Source organism: Scyliorhinus canicula, chromosome 11, assembly GCF_902713615.1.
Source record: "Scyliorhinus canicula chromosome 11, sScyCan1.1, whole genome shotgun sequence".
Lineage (NCBI taxonomy): Eukaryota > Metazoa > Chordata > Chondrichthyes > Carcharhiniformes > Scyliorhinidae > Scyliorhinus > Scyliorhinus canicula.
This window is the reverse complement of record NC_052156.1, coordinates 126,154,642-126,178,078: the sequence shown is the minus strand read 5'-3', so window position 1 is coordinate 126,178,078 and position 23,437 is coordinate 126,154,642. Positions and strand designations below refer to the sequence as shown.

The 23,437-nt window shown below is 46.4% G+C and overlaps 1 protein-coding gene across 1 annotated transcript; it reads right to left on the bottom strand.

The window, feature by feature from the left end:
* Positions 1-5,348: 5,348 nt before the first annotated feature.
* On the bottom strand, positions 5,349-6,434 carry LOC119973361 (coiled-coil domain-containing protein 71L-like). Its single transcript, XM_038811335.1, has one exon. It carries the CDS (start codon positions 5,921-5,923, stop codon positions 5,360-5,362), a length of 564 nt encoding a protein of 187 aa, XP_038667263.1. The 5' UTR covers positions 5,924-6,434; the 3' UTR covers positions 5,349-5,359.
* Between the last annotated feature and the right edge of the window lie 17,003 nt (positions 6,435-23,437).

The following is a 23,437-nucleotide window of genomic DNA, read 5'->3' as shown; positions in this document are numbered from 1 at the left end:
CATGTAGCAAATAAATCAATGTCTGCATCGATGGTGATATCCAACCTTGGGCTGATAACATGCCACTTAATAGCCAGGTAATGACCATCTTCAGTAAGAAAGCATTAAACCATCTCTCCTTGACAGTTAATGAAGCATCTAAAATTACAACATAGCCAGGCAGACTAGATACAAGAAGGATGCTTTCTCTGGTTGTGGAATCTAGAACCAGAGGACATGGTTTCAATATATGGGGTAGATCATTTACGGCTGAGATGAGGAATGATTTCTTCACTCAAAGGGTAATGAACCTGTGGATTTCTCTACCACTAAAAGCTGTGGAGGCCAAGTCACCGAATCTGTTCAAGAAGGATAGAGAATTTTTAAAAATATGACATCAAGGGTTATGGGATTGAGATAAGAGTATCGGCCATGATCATATTGAACAGTGGAGCAGGCTCGAAGGGTCGAATGATCCTCTCCTGTTCCTAGTATCTATGACCAACCATTATTGAATTATTTGACTATCAACATCCTTTATGGCGATGGGGGGGTGGGGGGGAAGAAATTAGGCCACCATTAACTAGAAACTTAACTCAATCAGCCACACGATTATGTGGCTACAAGCGCAGGCCAGAGGCTAAACATTCTGCATTGCATAACTCAACCCCCAACACCCTAAAACTATTCATCATCCTTCCACCATCTGAAAAACACAAGTTAAGATCGTGATGGAATACACTCTGCTTTCTTGGGACAAGTGCAGCTTCTAAAACATTGAAGAAGCTCAACACGATCCAGGGCAAAACAGTCCACTTGACTGATGTCTCATTGCTGAGGCAGGGAAATGGCTAACATTGTGCCATGAGGCATGATGGTAAATGAGGCTAACAGACCTGTGTGTGAAAAGCTGCAGCTCAGCAAAATTAGTTTCATGGGAAAAGGAGGAACACCAATTGTACATCTGGACTCTTCACTGATAACACTTTGTGTTGAAACAGCAAAAGTAAGACTCTCATAGCACAACTGATGCCTGCGTGGGAAAGGATTGTTTAGAAGAAATAAAATCTTACAAAAATAAGTTTCCGAGATTTCAACAGTGGGGATCAACATTCGCGGAGACTGGGGTTTGTAACTCAGAGAAGAATAACAAACCCTCCTGAATGGGCTTGGCCAGTATTTTGAATTTAAGTTGAGAGTCTTGAGACTTGTGTAACTGTTCAAATTAGCGCATAACTAAAGTCTTATTGAGTCACATAAAGTTATATTAAATAAAGTTTGTATTGAGTATAATCCAAAGTATGACTGCTTTGTCAGTTTCATCAGTTGAAGCCAGTAGAGGTGACAACATCATCTTAAACATTCATTTCTTCCCCCCTGATGCACCATGACTGCATTGTATACCATCTACAAAATGCACTGCAGCAACTCACCTGGACTTCTTCGAATGCGCCCCCCATGCTCATGAACTCTACCATCTTGAAGGACAAGTGCAGCAGGTGCAATGGGAACACCACCAATTCTAACTCGCACACAATCCTGACTTGGACATAATCTTTACTGTTGCTGGGTCAGCATTGTACTGTGGAAGTACTTTCACCACACGATCTTGCAGCAGTAGCTCACTGCCTTCTGAGGGGATAAGTTGGGACGGACAGTAAATACTACCTCATCGGCTACACCCACATTCCATGAATGAATCAATGAAAATGACATCACAAATCTATCATCGCTGCATTGGAATTACAATTGAACCCAATTCAGATATCCTTAATTAACTCATGTATTCAAATAGTGGTGGTTCCTGTAGTTATCAGCTTCAGTATTACAATGCTAATTATTGAATATTAATATGAAAATCAAGGCAATGGTCTGACAATTAGCTTACTCTTCAAGTTCTTCAAGAAGAGATTAATTACTCACGGAAAAGCAAAATGTGGATGCTCAAATCATGAAAACAGTTAAGAGTTTCAGTTAAAATAACTGTCCTTTTTATTCAACATTAAAAATTACACAATTTACAAAAATGATACAAGAATTTACAAAGAAATTATTTAGATTGAGGTATTGGCATAGGAACATGTAACAGGAGAATATAAATTGAAGTAAAATCCTGGATACAGAGCGAGAATGGTTAACACAACCAAAGTATTAGTTATTATAGCATCTAAACTGCTAATTGTTCAAATTCTTAAAGTTTAGTAAGATGTCTTACAACACCAGGTTAAAGTCCAACAGGTTTGTTTGGAATCAAGAGCTTTTGGAGCGCAGCTCCTTCCTCAGGTGAGTCCAAACAAATCTGTTGGGCTTTAACCTGGTGTTATAAGACTTATTACTGTGCCCACCCCAGTCCAACGCCGGCATCGCCACATCATAAAAGTTTAGTATCAGTCGATAGCAAAAATCACTTAGTACTAACTCTGGAATGGGAATCAGATGTAAGGTTAAACTTGACCTCCAAGATGAGCACACCCAAAATCATTGTGGGACTTTTGGTCCACCCAGTACCAAGTCAGATCTTGTCTCGATACCAGATTTGGACTTGGACTGTATTCACAATGTAACTGCAACACGAGTATGACTTCACACCAATGCTACAGGTGTAATACAATTACATATAGAATTTACAGTGCAGAAGGAGGCCATTCGGCCCATCGAGTCTGCACCGGCTCCTGGAAAGAGCACCCTACCCAAGGTTAACACCTCCGCCCTATCCCCATAACCCAGTAACCCCACCCAACACTAAGGGCAATTTTGGACACTAAGGGCAATTTATCGCGGCCAATCCACCTAACCTGCACATCTTTGGACTGTGGGAGGAAACCGGAGCACCCGGAGGAAACCCACGCACACACGGGGAGGATGTGCAGTCTCCGCACAGACAGTGACCCAAGCCGGAATCGAACCTGGGACCCTGGAGCTGTGAAGCGATTGTGCTATCCACAATGCTACCATGCTGTCATTGTACTGTGAGTGAACAGGTTACAACTATAAACTAAATGTTTTTAAATTGACTAGTTTCTCACATCATATCTTGCCATAACTTTTACCATGGTAACACTGAATAGTGACAGTGATATCCCTGACATTTTTTTTTTGGGGGGGCAATGTAGGATAGAAGAGGAAATATGTTAGATTTGTAAATTTTCTTTCAAAGAACAAGTATTAATAAATAGAAACCCCATTCACCCCATCTACCATAATAGCATACTAATCTTTGAAACAATCACTGCACATTCTAATACTATCCATTTCAGTACATAGAAAATATTCCAAAATCTATGACCACAAACAAAATCCATATAATGCTGCCAGAGTTGTGCTCCGTTAATGGAATGTGAAAGTTGCTTGCAAATCCTTAAAACTATACAAGGTCGTTCAGTGGGGGCAGCTTATATTAGAATTTTATCTAGACATTCTAGATCCACGTCTTCCTTAGAGATGAGAAAATTTTGGCACCAGTTTCCTTTTCAGTAGCGCCAGGCAATAGTTGTATATGACCCCTTCTGCTGTTCATTTCTACAACTTTGAAGGTAATATCTGTTGAAAATACAAGTCTCAAAATTGAGGTTTCAATGTATTTTTTAAACGTGAAGAAAGGCAACTATGGAAAGCTTATTTTAATTGTTTCTTTAAAATGTAACCCTGCAACCCCCCCTCCACGCCCCCTCTTAAATAACTCACTTTTTGGCAAGTGCAAGTAATGTGATGAATTGAAAAATGTACTTGTGCATGTCCACCTTCACTATGACTTAAGTGCTGGCCAAGTAATTCCAATTCATGCTTTTGCACTCAATCTATGGACTGAAAACAATTCATAAATATTTGCTGAAGAGATGTAGTCAAAAATAAACAACCGTTATGCAATCGCTCTCATTTCTGTGGCTCGAAGATTGATTTGTCATTTTGATCATTCAAATACAGGCGTACAAAACCACATATTAAGCAACCAATAATTTATGGCAAGCTGAAAAGAAAGCAAATGCTTTCACAAGATCGGGGCAAGATATTTTTGTTTGTACACTAGATTTCTTTTGGGAAGCAACACATGATTAAACTAGAACTCTTGCGCATTTCCCTCTCAACTCCTTCCAAATGATTGGCCTTTATTACCCCCATTTTAGATAATGGTGTAGCCAGAATTTCCTGTATTCGAGCTCAAGCTGTATCAGCATCCCAACCGCCTAAAAACAGAACAAGGCTGACATTTGAATTTTCCACAAATCATTCATGTTGACTCAGGCTCAAAAAAGCCTTTTTCAGGTCCTCAGTGGTACTCTCCCAAAAGGGTCACTTGTGGTACTGATTTCTATTTGGTAACACTGGGGAAAATGCAGTACCACCTTCACTGGTCCATGTTAAACATCAGCAGTTGTGTTGGGAGCACAGTTTCTACAAGTTGGTTTCCTTTCAGTGAAGATTCTTCAGCCAAAAGATTTATTCCAACAGTATATTAAACCCCAAGGCTCAGAAGCTTGGAGACATTGTTCCATTCCAATTAGGTGCTGCAAAGACTGTACTATGACAGCCAGAGATCAGAAGATACATACAGCTATTCACAACTGGTAGTTTTCTTGTACACTGGAGGATAAAGGATGAGCAATGAGTTCAGCTTTCTCCAGTGATTCAAAACAGACCATCTAATTAGCAATTGATCTATTGAAGTTAGACTGGATATTGTAGGCTAGACAAGACTCTCAGGTAATTCATCTTGTCTCACCAGTTTTTTAAAAAAACCTTGAAGCCACATGTTTTCATCAACAAATACACGAGAAAGGTGGAATACCCTCAAAATATTCCCAACTCATGCGATCACAAACCCTGTAAATGTAATGATCTCTAAGCTGCCAAGTTGCAGCAACTAGGGAGTTTATTAACAAACATTCCAAAAAGCAGCAAGAAGGTGCAAAACAAAGAAACAGGTGTCGCAATTGCTTGGAGGTCCCCAGTTGCTTGAATATGTGTGGCAACCGCTCAGCAGTCATACTCATCGTTGACATATCAGCTTTAACTGCATTCAATACTCTTGCGAACTGGCGAATACACCTTTGAATCACCAGTTAAAACATTGGCATTCCCCATTTGGGATGCCTGCGTGGACGATGCCAGTGGTAGAAAAAGGAGGTAGTGAGGCGGGACAAGAAAAAGACAATAAAACGCAAGTTCAACAAGTAAATTAGAAGCACAGTGGGTTCGAGAATACGCAGGCAGTCCAAAAATAAGTTAAAACAGTTCCCTGAAGCTTACAGATGTTGAAATCAATTGACGTGTTAAGACGATATAAAAGGTTTATGGGGGGGTGGAAGAAAAAAAATTCCATCATATCTGTGTCCCATGTTGTTGAATTATCAAATGTCCCATCATTTAAAAAAAAACGTGATCACGGCACTCTCACGGGTCTTAATCTGATCACGGGGGACAAGTTGACTTTCAGGATTTTTTGAGCCCTTCGACGTGCTTTGGAAACGCTTTCATCCGAAGACGAATCCTCGACTTTTATGATGGGGAAAGTGGTGAGCCGGAAGGCCACGGTCTTCCTGGACAGGGTTCCCCGCAAGACCCTGCTCACAAGCTGGGAAGGCGAGGGCTTTGTGAGGCCGCCTCCGCGCTCCGCGGGCGCCGGCTCCCCCGCCTTCCTTTGTCTCCTCCGCTGAGCGCCGGGCGCCCTGCCGGCGGCAGCTTTGATGTGAGGCGCGGGCTTGGCCTCAGGCACCGCGGAGCGGCACGAAGAGTACCCGTACACGTCCTTGCTGCGGAGGATGACCGGCGAGAAGCCCTCCTCCCGCATGCTGCACAGGAAGTCCCACAGCTCCACCTCCGAGTTGTGAAAGTCGCTGCACTTGGGCATGAAGATCTTGAGCGCATCCTCCAGCGCCTTTGTTCCCGCGAACACCATCTGCGACCTGGAGTAGACCACCCTCTCCTCGGCAGCGAAAAACGCCATGGCCAACCTTCAACTCTTTCCAATTGCTCTCCCGGCTGAGGGTGTGGGCGAGGGCAGGACAGGGACTTCGCCACCAGTGAGAGAAAGGATAAAGAGGAGGATTTTGGGGGGGGGGGGGGGGGGGGTTGGTTAGTTCTCTCTCACTCCGCCTACACACATACCCCCCTGAGCATGGGCAGATCTTCAACAACAACAAAAGCCACTCACATTTCTCTCAAGATTTCCTTGGGAAATGAGGAACAGCCCCATCCGCCGCCCGCTTATAAACCAGGAGCCCTTCCAATACGTCAGCCCAATGACTCCACCCAGCCCCTAATCCAGAGAGAGACACACACACTCTGCACACACACACACACACACAGAGTGCCCTGAACAGGAGCGGCCAACTCACTCACTCACCGGCGTCCAATGTCCTAAACACTGGCATGGCCAGGAGCAGACAAACACGTGGGAACCAGCTTTCAGGATATAGAGAAGGGGCTGGACACGCTCTGTTCAGGGAACATCTGTGAGGAGGAGGGAGGAGGTGGTAAAGGGGGGGGGGGGGGGGGGGGTAACTGAAGCCCCAGCAGCCCAGCCGACGTTTTCAAGAAGTTCTAAATCCCTTCCTCAAGCTTCAACTGCTTTATTTCCAATGGTGGAGCTGGGTTTTGCTTTTCCAGGAGCTCGGGTACATCAAACCCCAAGGGCATTTTAGTTTTAAAAGCCGCAGCGTGATTCTGATTGATGGCAGCATGAAGGAACAGTGGAGGTTGTGATCAAACACTGAATCCTCGTGTAATCATGTGGAAGTGTGCTCAGTCGTATATGTGTATTTTCTGCTCGCTCCAGAATGAGACTTGGCAGGTTTATCTCTTCCAAATGGTTGATCCTCTATAAACAGGTGCTTGGGATTTGATCCGTGTTTTAAATCCTTTCCGTTTAACCAATGGGGGTTTTGTTTTGCGCGATTGACTGCAGCGCCTGTTTTCGCAAGGCATCGTGGGACGCTGCAACAACAACTGAAAGAAGCTGAGTAGATTGGAAATATTCAATGATCCAATATTTAATTTCAGTGAATACCAGATTTATAACTTGGTCTATTTACTTATCAATTTAACAACCTGCACAACAGTTTACATCGACACATTCTACCCTCCAGCTATCTCAACACTGCTCACCCATTTGGAAAGAACATATGCCAAATTTCGCATTTGCAACAAATTTGTGTCACTCATTTGGGTTTAATAACATATCTGCTTTGAGATAGTGATTCTGCTGTTGTTATCCAGACCCACACAACTGCAACAAAAAAACTGGATGCTGGAAATCTGAAATAAAAACAGAAAATACTGGTGCAGGCAGCAACTGGAGAGAGAAAATACATTATTTTCATAGAATCATAGAATTTACAGTACAGAAGGAGGCCATTCAGCCCATCGAGTCCGCACCGGCTCTTGGAAAGAGCACCCTACCCAAGCCCACACCTCCACCCTATCCCCATAATCCAGTTACCCCACCCAACACTGAGGACAATTTTGAACACTAAGGACAATATAGCATGGCCAATCCACCTAACCTGCACGTCTTTGGACTGTGGGAGGAAACCGGAGCACTGGAGGAAACCCACGCACACACGGGGAGAAAACAAACCCAGCACCAAACCCAAACTTCTCCGATCCTACAAAGAAATAGCCCCACTCAACCCAATCGAACGCCTTCTCCGGGTCCAATGATACGATTATCTCCAATTTTGGCCATTTTGCATTAAAAAACAGAACTTTGCAGACAAAAAAGATACAGGAACAACACTAGTAATAGTCAACGTAATAGAAAAGACAACACATGAGCCCCAAGCTGTCATTGTGTCCATGACTGAGGTTTCAGTTCTCTCTTACATTATTTGCAATAGTTTTCAAAATAAATTCAAAGTACCCAATTCTTTTTTTCCAATTAAGGGACAATTTTAGCGTGGCCAATCCACTTACCTGCACATCTTTGGGTTGTGGACGTGAATCCCATGCAGACACTGGGAGAATGTGCAAACTCCACACAGATAGTGACGCGGGGCAGGGATCGAACCTGGGTCCTCCGCCCTGAGGCAGCAGTGCTAACCACTGAGCCACCATGCCGCCCAGACCCAGACATTATTTATAAAAGTGTTTGTGTATATTATACTTTTTTTTAAGGGTTCTTACTGGGGTTCTTACTGCTTAGCGGCTAGAGTTATACTCAGCTTTATCCATATACAGTATTTATATTTGTTGCTGGGACCCTGCCCCTCGTTTGCAGATTGTCTTTGTTTTGCTGGTGGTGGGGTTAAGTCCTGTTCCCACCTTGAGTTTTTGAGGGAGGATAGGTCGGTCCGTATTTCTGGTTTGGCCTGTGTGGGAAGGGTTTGTGTTCCCTCCAGTGGATGGCCCTCCTCCCCTCTCCTTCATTGCTGTTTGCGAGCTCCCTTTCATCCAGGGTGGCGTTTCCTGTCCCCCCCTTTCTGCCCCCTTCCTATACCCCCCTTCCCAGCTGTTCCTCCCTTCCCGCCCCCTCCTAGTTTTTTAGAACATAGAACAGTACAGCACAGAACAGGCCCTTCGGCCCTCGATGTTGTGCCGAGCAATGATCACCCTACTTAAACCCACGTAACCCGTATCCCAACAATCCCCCCATTAACCTTACACTACGGGCAATTTAGCATGGCCAATCCACCTAACCTGCACATCTTTGGACTGTGGGAGGAAACCGGAGCACCCGGAGGAAACCCACGCACACAGGGGGAGGACGTGCAGACTCCACACAGACAGTGACCCAGCCGGGAATCGAACCTGGGACCCTGGAGCTGTGAAGCATTGATGCTAACCACCATGCTACCGTGAGGCCAGCTGCTGGTTGCAAACAGGTCTGTGAAGACGCTTGTGAACTTTTTCCAATCTCTTCTCAGATCCCTTATTACGAACTTTATTTTTTCCAGATTCAGGAACCCGGCCAGATCAGACAGCCATTACAAGGTCCTGGGTGGCGCTGCCGACCTCCAACCTAGCAGAATTCTCCACCTGGTGATCAGTGACGTGAAAGCCAGGGCATCCGCACCCTTCCCTGTCCAGAACTCTGGAAGCTCTGACACCCCAAAGACCGCCATCTCAAACCCCACCACCCTGGACATAGTCCCAAAGAAGGCCGTCCAGAACTCCCTGAGTTTGGGGCAGGAGCAGAACATGTCATTGTGGTTGGCCGGGCCCCCTGACACCACTCGCACTTCACTTCCACCTCCAGAAAGAACCCGCTAATGCGTGACTTGGTGAGGTGTGCTCTGTTCACCACCATGAGTTACATCAGGCTTAGCGCCCTCTCAGAAGGAGGTGGAGTTGATCCTGTGCAGTGCCTCGATCCAGAGTCTTCCCCCTATCTCCATGCCAGTCTCCTTCCCCCATTTCCATCTGGTCTCATCCAATGGGGTCCTGACCTTTTCTATGAGTTGTGTGTAGTCACCACACTTGTCATCCCCTAACCAGTCCAGCAGTACCATTGTGTGCAGAAATGTGAGTTCAGGTCTCTGGGGAACTATTTTGTCTCATTACAGAGAAAGTCACATAGTTTCAGGTACCTGAGCTTGTTCCCTTCTGAGAGTTGGAGCTTCTCTCTGAGTTCCCCCAGGGGTCATCAGTCTATTGTCCATGTACATGTACTCTACTCTCTGTCCTTCCTCCATATCTCAAATGTGGCGCCTATCCTAGCCAGTGTGAACCTGTGGTTGCTGCAGATGGGGGCCTCTATGGACATCTCAGCAAGTTTGAAGTGGCGCCTGAACTAGTTCCATGTCCTTAGGGTGGCTACTACTACTGAACTCCAGGAGTTGTATAGGAGGGGACCGGAAGTGGTGCGGTGGGCAGCATTCGGAGAGATGCCCCGTGCAGGAGGTCTCCTCCATCCAGACCCAGCCCGCCTCAGGTTCCCTTAGTCACCCCTCACCCTCTCCATGTTTGCTGCTCAGTGGTAGAATAGGAAGTTCGGTAGAGCCAGGCCTCCCACATGTCACCCTTGGTCTTACGTATTGTAGGAACTCTTCCCCTCCAGACGAAGGCCATGAATAACCTGTCTTCCCTGGTGAAGAAGGATTTGGTGTTGAAGATTGCAAGTAATCGGAATACGAAGAGGAACCTAGGCAGCATGTTCATTTTAACCTTCTGTACTCTTCCCGCTTGCAGGTCCCTCTTTATCTTCTCCATCAGGCTGGAGAGGTTCCATTTCTGGAGCCTCTTCCAGGTGTGGGACGCTGGATCCCCAGGTATCTGAAATCAGCTTGGGTCACTTTCAACGCTAGTTCCTCCAGCTCCGCTCCTCCCTCTCTGGGGTTCACCAGGGAGAATTCGCTCTTGTACAGGTTGAATTTGTAACCTGAGAAGGTGCCAAATTCCCAAAGGAGTCCAGTTATCTTTCCCATGCTGGCTACATGGTTGAACATGTAGAGGAGCAGGTCATCCACACTGAGCAAGACACTAAGATCTCTGCCTTCTCTCTGAATTCCCATCTTCCAACATGCCGATCTAAGGGTCATAACCAGCGGTTTGATTGCCAGTGCAAACAGGAGCGGGGATAGCAGGAACCCCTGCCTTGTTCCCCTGTGCAGCTGTAAGTATTCGGAGCTGGTGGCGCTCGTCTGCACGCTCGTCGTAGGAGTGCTGTACAGGAGCTTCACTCACGTGGTCACCCCTGCTCCGAACCCAAACCGTTCAAGAACCTCCATGAGATACCTCCATTCTACTTGATCAAAGGCTTTCTCAGCATCCAGAGATCTAGTTCATTCCGAGAAGGATTTCCCCCCTCCCCCAACAGCTCCGCCAATATCCTAGAAAAATACTCCGTCGGTCTCTCAGCCCCATGTTGGCCTCCACCACCCTCTGCAGCTCCTCACCCATTGAGGTGAGTTGATCACTGTGTTGCGACAAGGCCTTTTCCACTCCCTTCAATTTCCCACCCTCCTCCCGCACCTCAGCCGATGCCCTCGACACTGCTGCCTTCACCGGAGCAATCGCCTCCTCCACCAGCACCTTCAATACTGCCATCATTTCCTTTCTCATCACCTCCATGTGCTTTGCAAACTGTTTTTCAAGTTCCACAACCATCACCTTAGTCATCCTTTCTGCCACGAACAGTGCGGCCCCACCCAGTGACCCAGCCTCCGCCATCCTTCCAGTTGCCGAGTCGACCCTTCCACTCAACGGTGAACCTTCATTCGCCCCCTTCTTGACGACAGCTTTCCTTTGGGTTTTGGACATCCTTCTTCCTTATGTCTTCCTGCACTTATTGAACCAAAAATCTCCCCTGGGAATGGGCATTAAATTCTAAAAAATCAAGCCTTGAGCAGGAGCCACACAACGTGCGACCTGCTCCTACATGCCGCCATCGGAAGTCCGTGTGGATTGTTATTGTATTTGTTTGTTCTTTCTTTGGTTGTTCATTGATGAAAATGTTGAAAATGAGGAGACTAAAAAGATTTTTTTTTAAATGAGTAGGCCTTGTGCACATGGAAGAAGAAGGAGAATTCTTTTCTCTCAGATGATGGAACCTCCACGGGTTTACCCCCTCAACTGCTCCACTTCAATTCCTGTGTCATATCTGATATGTTATGTGTTCTGGGATTGGATCTGTCCTATGTCGGGTCCTGTACACAGTTAAAGTCCACCCCATGATAAGTCAGTGGGTGTCCAGGTCTGGGATTCCAGCCATCATTTGATGAATTCTGTGTCGTCCCAGTTTTGGGTGTATATATTTACCAAGACTACCGGGGCCTCTACTATCACTCCCTGAGGTTTACCGCGTGTCGCTGTCTACTTAGACGACGTTTTGATTACAGGGACGCCGGAGCAGGAACATTTGGAAAATTTGGAGGCTGTCCTTAGACACTATTCAGAGGCTGGAGTCCGTTTACGTCACACAAAGTGCGTCTTTCAGGCGAAGGAAGTAGTCTACCTGGGTTATCGGGTGGACCAAGAAGGTTTGCACCCAGTCGCAGAGAAGGTACGCCCAATTCAACAGGCCCCCGCCTCGACTGACACTTCATATCTTCGTTCTTTTCTCGGCCTATTGTGGGAAGTTCCTCCCCAATCTGGCAACTACGCTGGCCCCGTTGCACCTTCTGCTACAGAAGAATCACATCTGGGTTTGGGGTCAGCCGCAAGAAACCGCTTTCCGGCGGGTGAAACAACAATTGTCGTCTGGGTTACTAACCTACTATGATCCTGCAAAGCCTTTGCTCATCACGTGTGATGCACCCCGTATGGTATTTGGGCTGCCCTGTCCCACAAGATGGAGAACAGAGCACAGTGGTCAATAGCTTTCGCCTCCCGCACATTGACTGCAGCGGAAAAGAAGTGCGCGCAGATCAAGAAGGAGGGCCTGCGGTGGTCTTTGCGGTGAAACGCTTCCAACAGTATGTGTATGGCCGCCACTGCACTATCGTGACTGATCATAAGCCTCTGCTGGGACCACCCCATGTCGACCTCCACGACCTGTGGGAAGGTTGCAACCCTAAATTTTATGGACTCCTTGCCTGTCACGCCATCACAGATCCGTGAGTGGACCCAGACGGAGCCAGTCCTGTCAAAGGTTCGGCACATAGTCCTGTATGGTGGGCAGCATAGACAGCTCCCAGGCGAATTGCGGGCATTTTCCTCCAAGCTGTCAGAATTTAGCGTGGAAGACGGTACCCTCTTGTGGGGGACGCGTGTGATTGTCCCGGAAAATGGACTGGAGCTGATACTAAGGGACTTGCACAATGGGCATCCGGGTCTGATCAAAATAAAAATGTTGGCCCGAAGTTATGTCTGGTAGCCAGGCCTCGACACCGACATTGAGAAGGTGGCCCAAAACTGCTCGATTTGCCAGGAGCATCAGAAGCTTCTGCCAGCCGAGCCCCTACATCACTGGGAATGGCCAGCGTGGCCTCGGGCACGCTTGCATGCGGATTTTGTCGGTCCTTTTCAAGAATCCATGTTCCTTCTATTAATCGATGTCCAGTCTAAATGGTTAGAGGTGCATAAGATGGTGGGCACAACGTCCTGCGCAACAATCGAAGATGCGTTTGTCTTTCAGTACGCATGGCCCCCCCAAGATGCTGGTCACGGACAACGGCACTCCATTCACAAGTGAGGAGTTTACGAGGTTCATGAAGATGAACAGCATGCACACCGCACCACCCGGCTTCCAATGGGTTAGCGGAGCGCGCAGTGCAGACATTCAAACGGGGCCAAAATAAACAGTCTTCCGGGTCTATGGACACGAGACTGGCTCGTTTTTTGTTTTCATACAGGACCACTCCACATGCAGTGACTGGGGTAGCTCCCGCGGAACTCCTAATGGGCCGAAGACTTTGCACCCGCCTTAGCATGGTTTTCCCGGACATTGGCGCAAAAGTACGCCGCACTCAAGAACGGTAGGGACATGGTCTTTCTCGGCACCAGCTGATTCGGCAGTTTGCGCCCGGTGACCCAGTGTTCGTTTGAAATTTTGCTGGTGGTGCCCAGTGGGTCCCTGGCATTATCTTTTGCCGAACGGGCCCTATCTCCTACCAGGTGCAAGCCCAGGGTCGTCTCTACCTGCCTGCATGTAGACCACGTTCGGTCCAGAAGGCCATTTCTTCCAATGATTCCCCGCCCCCGGAGCTCACTTCTACAGCCACAGAGACCAGACACAGTGGAGAGTATTCCTCACAATCTTCCTTTGGTGCCGTACTCAAAGCCTGCGCAGGTCGTTGCATAACCGCGTGGAGATAGGGACGTCAAGATGACGGAGGCAGTGGACTCCGACTCTGAGATGGAGACACAGGACGCCTCAGAGGGGGAGTCCTCGGGCCCCCGGGTCATGGATGTACAACCGTTACGCTGTTCATCATGGTAGCGCCATTCTCCATCTTGTTACACGCCGCCCGATCCAGCGCCTCGTGCAAATGGTGTCCGGCCTGCGGCAAAACGGGTCTGACGCCCTCCTTCGCCAGGGTCTTCGGTGGATTCCTTGGACTTTGGGAGGGAGGGATGTTATAACCCATCTGCTTACCATTGGCTGGGGACTAATGGTAATTCCACAATCCTAAGGGAATATGAGCTTCCCCAATGAGGGGGACGGAGAAATCATTAGCAGATTCCCTGTATAAATATAGCTGGCCAGAATGGAACCAGCTAGAGAGGAGTGAGCAGCAAGGAAATTACTGCTGCTGGTGTATTGTAAATAAATGTTATTTCTTTCTATTCCACAACTCGTGCTGGATTCTTTGTGGCTGTCACAAAAATATCCAATTAAGTACTTTGAGTTCTAATAATCACTGATATAAAGTAGGCAAATGGCAGAGCAGGCTCCAGGCTTATTCCGGCTCCTGATATGTAATCTGAATAGATAAGATGAGCTGGGCTAGATGGTCTTTGTCATCCATAATTATGTTGCAAACAGAAGATGGAAATATGGCTTAAGTTTTTTTAAAATTTTGTTGCTGATGTAAGTTTATTGAGCAGGCTTTGTGAGGTGAAATTTCCAGGACAGGAATGCGTAATAGGCGCAGAATGATCAGTAACCTGTTTTACATTGCACATGATTCTTAAGGGTCTTTTCCATTTGACTTGAATCTTTCCTTTTGACCAGCTACCTATTATTCCGACTCGCTTGGTGCTTTTTGAGGTTTTGAAATATTGTGATAAAGTTGTGTTGCATTGTATATATTTAAAATATAGTGTAGTGAGAAGCAGCAATCAGCGGTCTTCAGACTTGCTGATTAAGAAAACACAGGTACAATTGTGAACCATTCAGCCTTTGTACTCTGGTCTGTTAAAAGTTGTATCGCACAGAGACACGTGAGGGCCCCAACTCTTCTCACTGACATTAAAGACCTATGTTGTTTATTCTTTCCAGTTTGTTGCTCAGGAGTAATTTGTTCTTTCCTCCCTATGAGATTACTGATAAAATAGGATCTAATTATATCCCTTGTGTGAAATAATTATGTTGAATATCATGCACCCAGGCAGGAGAATGTCTTCTCCTTCTACAGAATGAGAAAGACCTTGTGCAGTTTATCTGGGTCGCCAAGTATTAATATTCCCCCCAAAATATTAATTTACTGCCACTGTGTCCATTTGGTGCAACATGCAGAACATGTGAATAAGGTCACCAAAGTCAGTGTTATAATCTGTAGTGTTATAAATAACCAATGGGAGATTTTCCTGTCAAATTAATAATATTGGGCAATGCTGTTATCGTAAAATTTTTACCCTCTTGTTTGTTTAATAGTCCCAATGGGATCATTTACAGGGAATATCAATGTGGGTAAGTGTGTTGAGAGTGGTAATCCGCCGGAGATTCCCACTCTAAGGACGTTATGGGTCATTATTAAGATATATAGGTGAAAGACATTGGTTAATTAAGTATTGAGGACACTTATAATAAGAGTCTGCTGGGACACTAGCCTGATGGTAGGTAGGAAGCAGACATATCTTTGTCACATTCTGTGAACAAACAAATTAAAAAGGAAAGCATTAGTGTCTGGATTCATAGTTCCCCAACTGGTTTGTGATTGGGTTATGGAGCAGAAGGTTTGGTAGCCTGAGGGTATAGATTTAAGGCAACCAGCAAAGAATCAGGAAACACCAAGTTGTTGTGATCTGGAATACATGACCGAATTGGGTATGGAAGCAGATTCAATAGTAACACTCAAAAGAGAATTGAATTCATATCTAGTGGGAGAAATATTTATACGCTATGGGAAAGAGCGCTAGCAAAGACGTGACACGTGTATGATGGGCTGAATGGCTTCTTTCTGCACAGCGCAATTCTAGGATTCTACAGAATGTTTTGATAGAATTCAAAATGGTACGAGACTCCAAGCATGCTATGTACAAATAAATGTAGTACTCCTAAATTTGTATCTCATGCATGCTATTTCCTGGATAAAATAACATTGATTCATTCATCATTGCTCTCTATACAGAGGACATTGCACTGTAAATCATCAAATATGTTGTTTATTCCCAAATACAGAAGTCCTGAGTGAATTATTCAGTCTTCCTCATGAGGAGAACAAAAATAGTACTGGATAGCTTTTTATGCAATATACTATTCATAAAAAAAATACGTGGTATGTAATCTTGGTCTGATGCCGTCATTCATTCACTTTGTTCAAAAAATAGTGCAGTAATTTATTTATTTTATAGATTTTACAGTGCAGAAGGAGGCCATTCGGCCCATCGAGTCTGCATCGGCTCTTGGAAAGAGCACCCTACCCAAGGTCAACACCTCCACCCCATCCCCATAACCCTGTAACCCCACCCAACACTAAGGGCAATTTTGGACACTAAGGGCAATGTATCATGGCCAATCCACCTAACCCGCACATCTTTGGACTGTGGGAGGAAACCGGAGCACCCGGTGGAAACCCACGCACACACAGGGAGGATGTGCAGACTCCGCACAGACAGTAATGTAGCACTAAAGAATGCTAATGGTAGATATTACCATTATGCGATGTCATCAGCTCATGGGTGGTTCTGATAAAGTACACAGTAGGTTGAACAAATGGTGTGTGCACCAGCTGGTTATTATAATGTTGGCAGGAAGGGTTGTATTGTTGAATTTTATTTTAGGTTAGTGATTTTGGTGTGAAGGACAATGGGGATTTTTTTTTAATTCACTAATTTACAGAGAGGAGATTGGAAGAGAGAATTAATTTATTCAGCAAATCAGGGAATTTGGTGTGGAAGACAGAAGGCATCTATTTAGTCAGTCATTTATGGGGAGAAAAGCAGAGCGATAAGAATGACAGTTGCTATGGTTACTGCCGGAGCTCACTGATGCTGAGAGCAAATGCACAGCTGTTTGATTTTTTTCAATTGCTGTTGGCTCATGGGAAAGTAGTTCCAGTTGGTTTGTTGCCTCAGTTCCATGGAATAAATTTGACACCCCACAGAGTTGAAGCAACAACTGTTTGTCACATGGTCCTATTGATCGTATTCTGGATGTAAAATAGAGACTAACCAAAATAAACAGTGCAGTTGGAATATTATATCCATAAAGGGAGCTTGGTTAACTCACGGGTGATCAGAGTCATTATGATGACCCAATTCCTGAGTGGCCACATTTAATCTTACACGTGACTGACCGAATCATATTCTACTTATAATATGTTTGTAATAAATTTATTTTGCGTGGTTTGAGACAGAGGAAACAAATTGATGTAGTTTCCTGATCTTGGATTTATTTGGGTGTTATGCGGGTGGAAATAGAATTATGGATGGTTGGGATTGAATCGCAATTTTATACTCCAGAGCTTCATAAATGAAGCTGGAGTGATTTATGTGTGTCAAAGAAACAATAGAATTACAATGTTACACTTATTGTTTGTCATTAACAACATTTGAGGTATAATGATTCATTATTCGTGGTGTTGCTTGAGGGCTGAAGTCGGGGATTGGTGGCTTTGGTCAAAGATAGTTAGGGCCTTGTGTGCACATAAGGATCAAATGTTGTAAGAACGCAGATATCTGAACGGGTATGGCAGGGGGGTGGGGGGAGGGGAGGGAGAAATCAAGCTGGAGGGCAGATAATAAGAACCATAATTGAGATAACAGTGGCTTCAAAGTAGCACAGTAATGAGGGCCAATCACAATGATAACAAAAGGAACACTGGGAATGGAATAGAGGACAAGGGGAAGGCTGCTGAGATTGTAAAGCTGAAAGTTGAATATATGGTAAGGTGGCACAAGACATCACGTCTATAAGATTTGTATTTATTTTTCAGAATTCATGATAGTTTTGTGCATTTACTCGATCTCTGAATGAAATTATAGTGGCATTTTGGGGAAGCAAATTGTGGTATTTTTAAAAGAGAGGCTTGCAGACCACGAAGGGTCAAACAAACAAGAGCTTAATTAGAAAGGTGTTTACGGGAGTCACGTGATGTGAGCACAGGTGTTTTTGGGAGTTCTCCCCTCCCGATGTTCAAGCAAGGTGCCTCCCAGTGAGTGCTCAGAGTTAACTTTCGGCTGTACCTTTTCCTCTTCAGGCCCAGGCAGACTGTGAATATCCTGTTGAGGACTTGGGTTTTTTGGACTCCCCTTTAGGATCATTTATCCTAATGTGTGTCCTTCTTTTCGATTGTTCATGGTGTCTGTGAGGGCTGACTGTGGTGGTGCTGGATGGTGAGCCTCGGTGACATGGATACGCAGATACAGCTGTCAGCAATGGGGAGGGGGGAGGGGGGGGTGGTTGGAGAGGCATGGGGGGATTGGGTAAGGTGGGGAAGGTTAGTGGGAAATTGGGATTGGGGAGCTGTTTATAAGCCATGCTGGCTGGGCTTTGTTGTCAGTTAGGTTGTTCATCTTGCTCTGTTGATACCTTGTAGTTAAAATTGGAAAAATTGCAAATGCCTTAATAAAAATATATATTTTTGAAATAACTACCTTTCTGCTTTTCTTTGTTTGGTGTGACTTTCTTGTAAAAAATTGAAAATCCCAATAAATAGATATTTACCAGAAAGTTGTTTTATCAATAGACTGTAAGGAAGGACTGTCTGTTTGCCCACGCCACCAACCGATGATGTTAATACGACATGTGAATCGACTCTTAAAGTAACCTTGTTCCTACAAGAAACAACCATGAATACACAACATTTCCTTCGCCTTTACGTTAGAGGTTCCTGCAATGAAACACATTATAATGTTAACAATCAAAATGCACAATATGAACCGGAGCCTGTTTAGCTCAGTGGCAGGACAGCTGGTTTGTGATGCAGAGCAAGGCCAATATAGAATCATAGAATTTACTGTGCAGAAAGAGGCCATTTGGCCCATTGAGTCTGCAACGGCTATTGGAAAGAGCACCCTACTTAAGCCCACACCTCCACCCTATCCCCGCAACCCAGTAACCTAACAGTTCATTTCCCGTACTGGTTGAGGTTTTTCATTAAGGGCCGCCTTCTCAACCTTGCCCCTTGCCTGAGGTGTGGTGATCCTCAGGTTAAATCAGCACCAGTCAGCTCTCCCCCTCAAATGGGCAAGCAGTCTTCTGGGACTATGGCGATTTTACAATATGAATAATTAATAAACACAGTAGGCAATACATTAGACATTTCGGAGGATGTCAAATTCTGTGTGGCTGTCAGCGAACCTCAGTCGCCTGTGTTTGTGACAAACACTGCAATCTCTGGTGTTTCTGGTGTGATTTGGATGCCGGTATTGTTGTTGCAATCAGACACACCGTAGTGTTTCCAGGTTGACTCGGTGTTGAAGTGTCCTCAACTAGGGTACTGTCTTCCACACTTGTTTCTGCTATTGTCACGTTCTCAGGAATGTCTCGGTCTTCACTTGGCATAGTTTGTTGTGGACTCTCAGTTGAGTCTGTCTCTGACAAACTAATTCTAATTGCTAAAAGTTGATCAGTGTGTCTTCTGCACATCACATCGTCCTGAGTTTGAACAGTAGACTGGTGCTAAGGCAGGTATCCACTTCTCACTAGTGGTATACTTCCTTGCCAATACTTCCTGACCTTTCTGAAAACACGGCATTCAGCCCTGTTCTCAGGTTACAAAACCTGACTTTGCTGTTTCCTGTCAACAATCTCTCTTGTCTTAAGCAGCTTCAGCACATCAAACACTGTGACTGATGCTTTACCATGAGCAATGCTGGAGAACTTTGGGGTGTCGAATGAGTTGTATTCCTGTGTGTCATCAAGAATTGGATTAGCCATTTAGACAATGACCCTTGCTCATGAGTTCCCTTCAATGAATGTTTCATTGTTTGAACAAAGCTATCAGCCAGTCCATTTGTGACAGGGTGATAAGGAGCGGATTGGATGTGTTGAATTCCCTTTTCCTTTAAATAATTTGTGAATTCTTGCAAAATGAACTATGGTCCATTGTCACTGATAAGTTGTTCAGGGTAACCTAACCTTGCAAAAAAATCTCACCTAGGCTTTTTACTATTCTTCCCAAGGATGTGATCTTCATAATGGTGACTTCAAGCATTTTCCAATGCGCGTTTACCAAAATGAAAAACATTTGTCCTCTGAATGGTCCGGCATAAAACTATTTGACCTCTTTGCCAAGGCCCTCTGGCTATTCTCATGGGTGTAATGGCACGAGTGGCAGTATGTTTCAAAACTTTGCACAAGTTAAACACATGCCAATCTTCTTTCTGATTTTGCTATCGAGCACTGGCCACCAAAAATAGCTTTTGGCTATCGCTTTCATCCTTACTACCCCACAACTACCTTCCTGAAGTTAGTTTAGGACGGTGGCATTGTGGTTAGCTCTGCTACTGCTGTTGCTATATTTATCTGGTTATAAATATGGCAGTCAATATGGTCGCCTTCCTTAATCCTAATTATGTTTGCTCTAGAGTCGCCAGGTATCTTTCGATACGGCCACAAGGTTCAAACCCGAATACTGATCAAAGAACCAATGCACCAGTTAGTTAGTTCAAAGTCAATACTATTTATTTACACACACAGTAATATCTACTCATGCAAAAAATACTATAAACTACAAACTAAACTAAACTAGCAAAGATGGCGCCGGAGCGAGGCGACTCTCTACAAGCTCTCCCCAACAGATCCACTTTTAACTTAACTTATACTCGTTCTAACCTTTTAAAAATTAATTCTAAAGCTACACTTGTGTTGCCCTATTATGTATTGTCATGTATTTTCTTGAATTTTGTTTAATTCCCTTTTCTTCCATGTACTGAGTGATCTGTTGAGCTGCTTGCAGAAAAATACTTTTCACTGTACCTCGGTACACGTGACAATAAACAAATCCAAATCCAAATCTCTAACGCTAACGCCTATACTTAACTTCGGGTGCCCACTCAGTCAGAGGAACAATGGCCGTTGTTCGGATCTGAGGTTGTTGGGTTCGAAGAGATACAGGACAACAGCTAAGGTCGTCCATCTCATAGCGAGCGTTGACCTTGGACTTACTTGCAAATCCGCCACCGATTGCTGGAGAAAGAGACACTGGGCCTCAAGGAGGCACGGGCCCTTGCTAGCTCCCTGGATGTGGCCTCCCAAAACGCCCGCGCGTATGTCCCCGACCGCGCGGCAGCCCTTTGGGCAGCGTGGAATCCGCCCGTGGCCGACCCCAATGCATCCCCCATCCCCCTCACAAGCTTGTGCTGCGCGGCTACCAGGCAACCCCGGGGGGCCCCGCTGTTATTTTTGCGGGCAAGCCAAGCACTCCTGGCAGCGCTGCCCAGCCCGCTCCTCCACCTGCAAAGAGTGCAGCAAAAAGAGCCATTTCGTGGCGGTATGCCAGGCCCGGGCAGTTGCCGCCGTCTCCGGGGACGAACCGGGACCGCCACCACAACTCTCTCCACGGGCCACGTGCGAGCAGCGGGTGCCACTATCTTCATTTTCCCGAGCCACGTGCAGGCCCCGGGTGCCGCCATCTTGTTCTCCAGGGACCATGTGCGATGCGTGGGCGCCGCCATCTTGCACACCCCCAGCCATGTGTGACCCGTGGGCGCCGCCATCGTGGTTGGAGTCTCAGGACCCCGATTCGGATGACCGCACACCGCCCGAGGAAAATCTTCAACTTTTACCATGACTCGCCTCAGTGACGCTGGACCAGTCTCGGCCCCAAACGCTCTCGACCGCGACGGTCACAAAACATCCTGCCTGATCGACTCCGGGAGCACAGAGAGCTTCATACACCCCAACACGGTAAGGCGCTGTTATCTTCACATACACCCAGTCAACCAAAGAATCTCCCTGGCCTCCGGGTCTCTGTAGAGACCAAGGGGTTCTGCGTAGCTAACCTCACGGTCCAGGGAAGGGAATTAAAAAATTTCCGACTCTATGTCCTTCCTCACCTCTGCGCTGCCACGCTCCTAGGGTTAGACTTCTAATGCAACCTCCAGAGCTTAACCTTTAAATTCGGCGGCCCTATACCCCCCCCCCCCCTCACTGTCTGCAGCCTTGCGACCCTCAAGGTCGACCCGCCTTCCCTTTTTGAGAACCTCACCCCAGATTGCAAACCCGTCGCCACCAGGAGCAGACAGTACAGTGCCCAGGACCGGACCTTCATTAGGTCGGAAGTCCAGCGGCTACTGAAAGAAGGTATTATCGAGGCTAGCAACAGTCCCTGGAGAGCTCAAGTAGTGGTTGTAAAGACCGCGGAGAAGCACAGAATGGTCATCGATTATAGTTAGACCATCAACAGGTATACGCAGCTTGACGCGTAACCTCTCCCCCGCATATCTGATTTGGTCAATCAGATTGCACAATACAAGGTCTTTTCCACGGTGGACCTCAAATCCGCCTCCCACCAGCTCCCCATCCGCCCGGATGACCGCAAATACACTGCATTCGAAGCAGATGGGTGGCTCTACCACTTCCTGAGGGTTCCCTTCGGTGTCACAAATGGAGTCTCGGTCTTCCAACGGGAAATGTACTGAATGATTGACCGGTACGGTTTGCGAGGCGCGTTTCCGTACCTCGACAATGTTACCATCTGCGGCCACGACCAGCAGACCACAACGCCAACCTCCGAAAATTCCTCCATACCGCAAAAATCCTTAATCTCACCTACAACAAGGACAAATGCGTGCTCAGCACCGCCCGTCTAGCCATCCTCGGATACGTAGTGCATGATGGAGTTATAGGCCCAGATCCCGAGCGCATGCGCCCCCTCATGGAGTTTCCCCTCCCCCGCTGCTCCAAGGCCCTGAAACGCTGCCTGCGATTTTTTTCATATTACGCCCAGTGGGTCCCCAATTATGTGGACAACGCCCGCCCACTAATCCAACCCAAGGTTTTTCCCCGTCGGCAGAGGCCCGCCAGGCTTTCAACCGCATAAAAGCGGACATTGCAAAGGCCACGATGCACACAATCGACGAATCCCTTCCATTCCAAGCCGAGAGCGAATCGTCCGATGTAGCTCTGTCGGCAACCCTCAACCAAGTGGGCAGGCCCGTGGCCTTCTTCTCATGCACCCTCCATGCTTCAGAAATCCGTCACTCCTCCGTTGAAAAGGAGGCCCAGGCCATAGTAGATGCTGTGCAGCACTGGAGGCATTGCCTGGCCGGCAGGAGATTCACGCTACTCACTGACCAACGGTCGGTTGCTTTCATGTTCGATAATGCACAGCGGTGCAAGATAAAGAACGATAAGATCTTACGGTGGAGGATCGAGGTCGCCACCTACAGCTACGAGATCCTTTATCGTCCCGGGAAGCTAAACGAGCCTCCTGATGGCCTATCCCGCAGCACATGTGCCAACGTACAAGTGGACCGACTCCGGGCCCTCCATGAGGACCTCTGTCACCCAAGGGTCACTCGATTCTTCCATTTTATCAAGACCCACAACCTGCCCTACTCCATCGAGGAGGTCAGGACCACACCAGGAACTGCCAAATCTGCGCGGAGTGCAAGCCGCACTTCTACAGGCCAGAGAAAGTGCACCTGGTAAAGGCTTCCCAACCCATTGAACGCCTCAGTATGAACATCAAAGGGCCCCTCCCATCCACCGACCGCAACACGTACTTCCTGAACGTGATTGACAAGTACT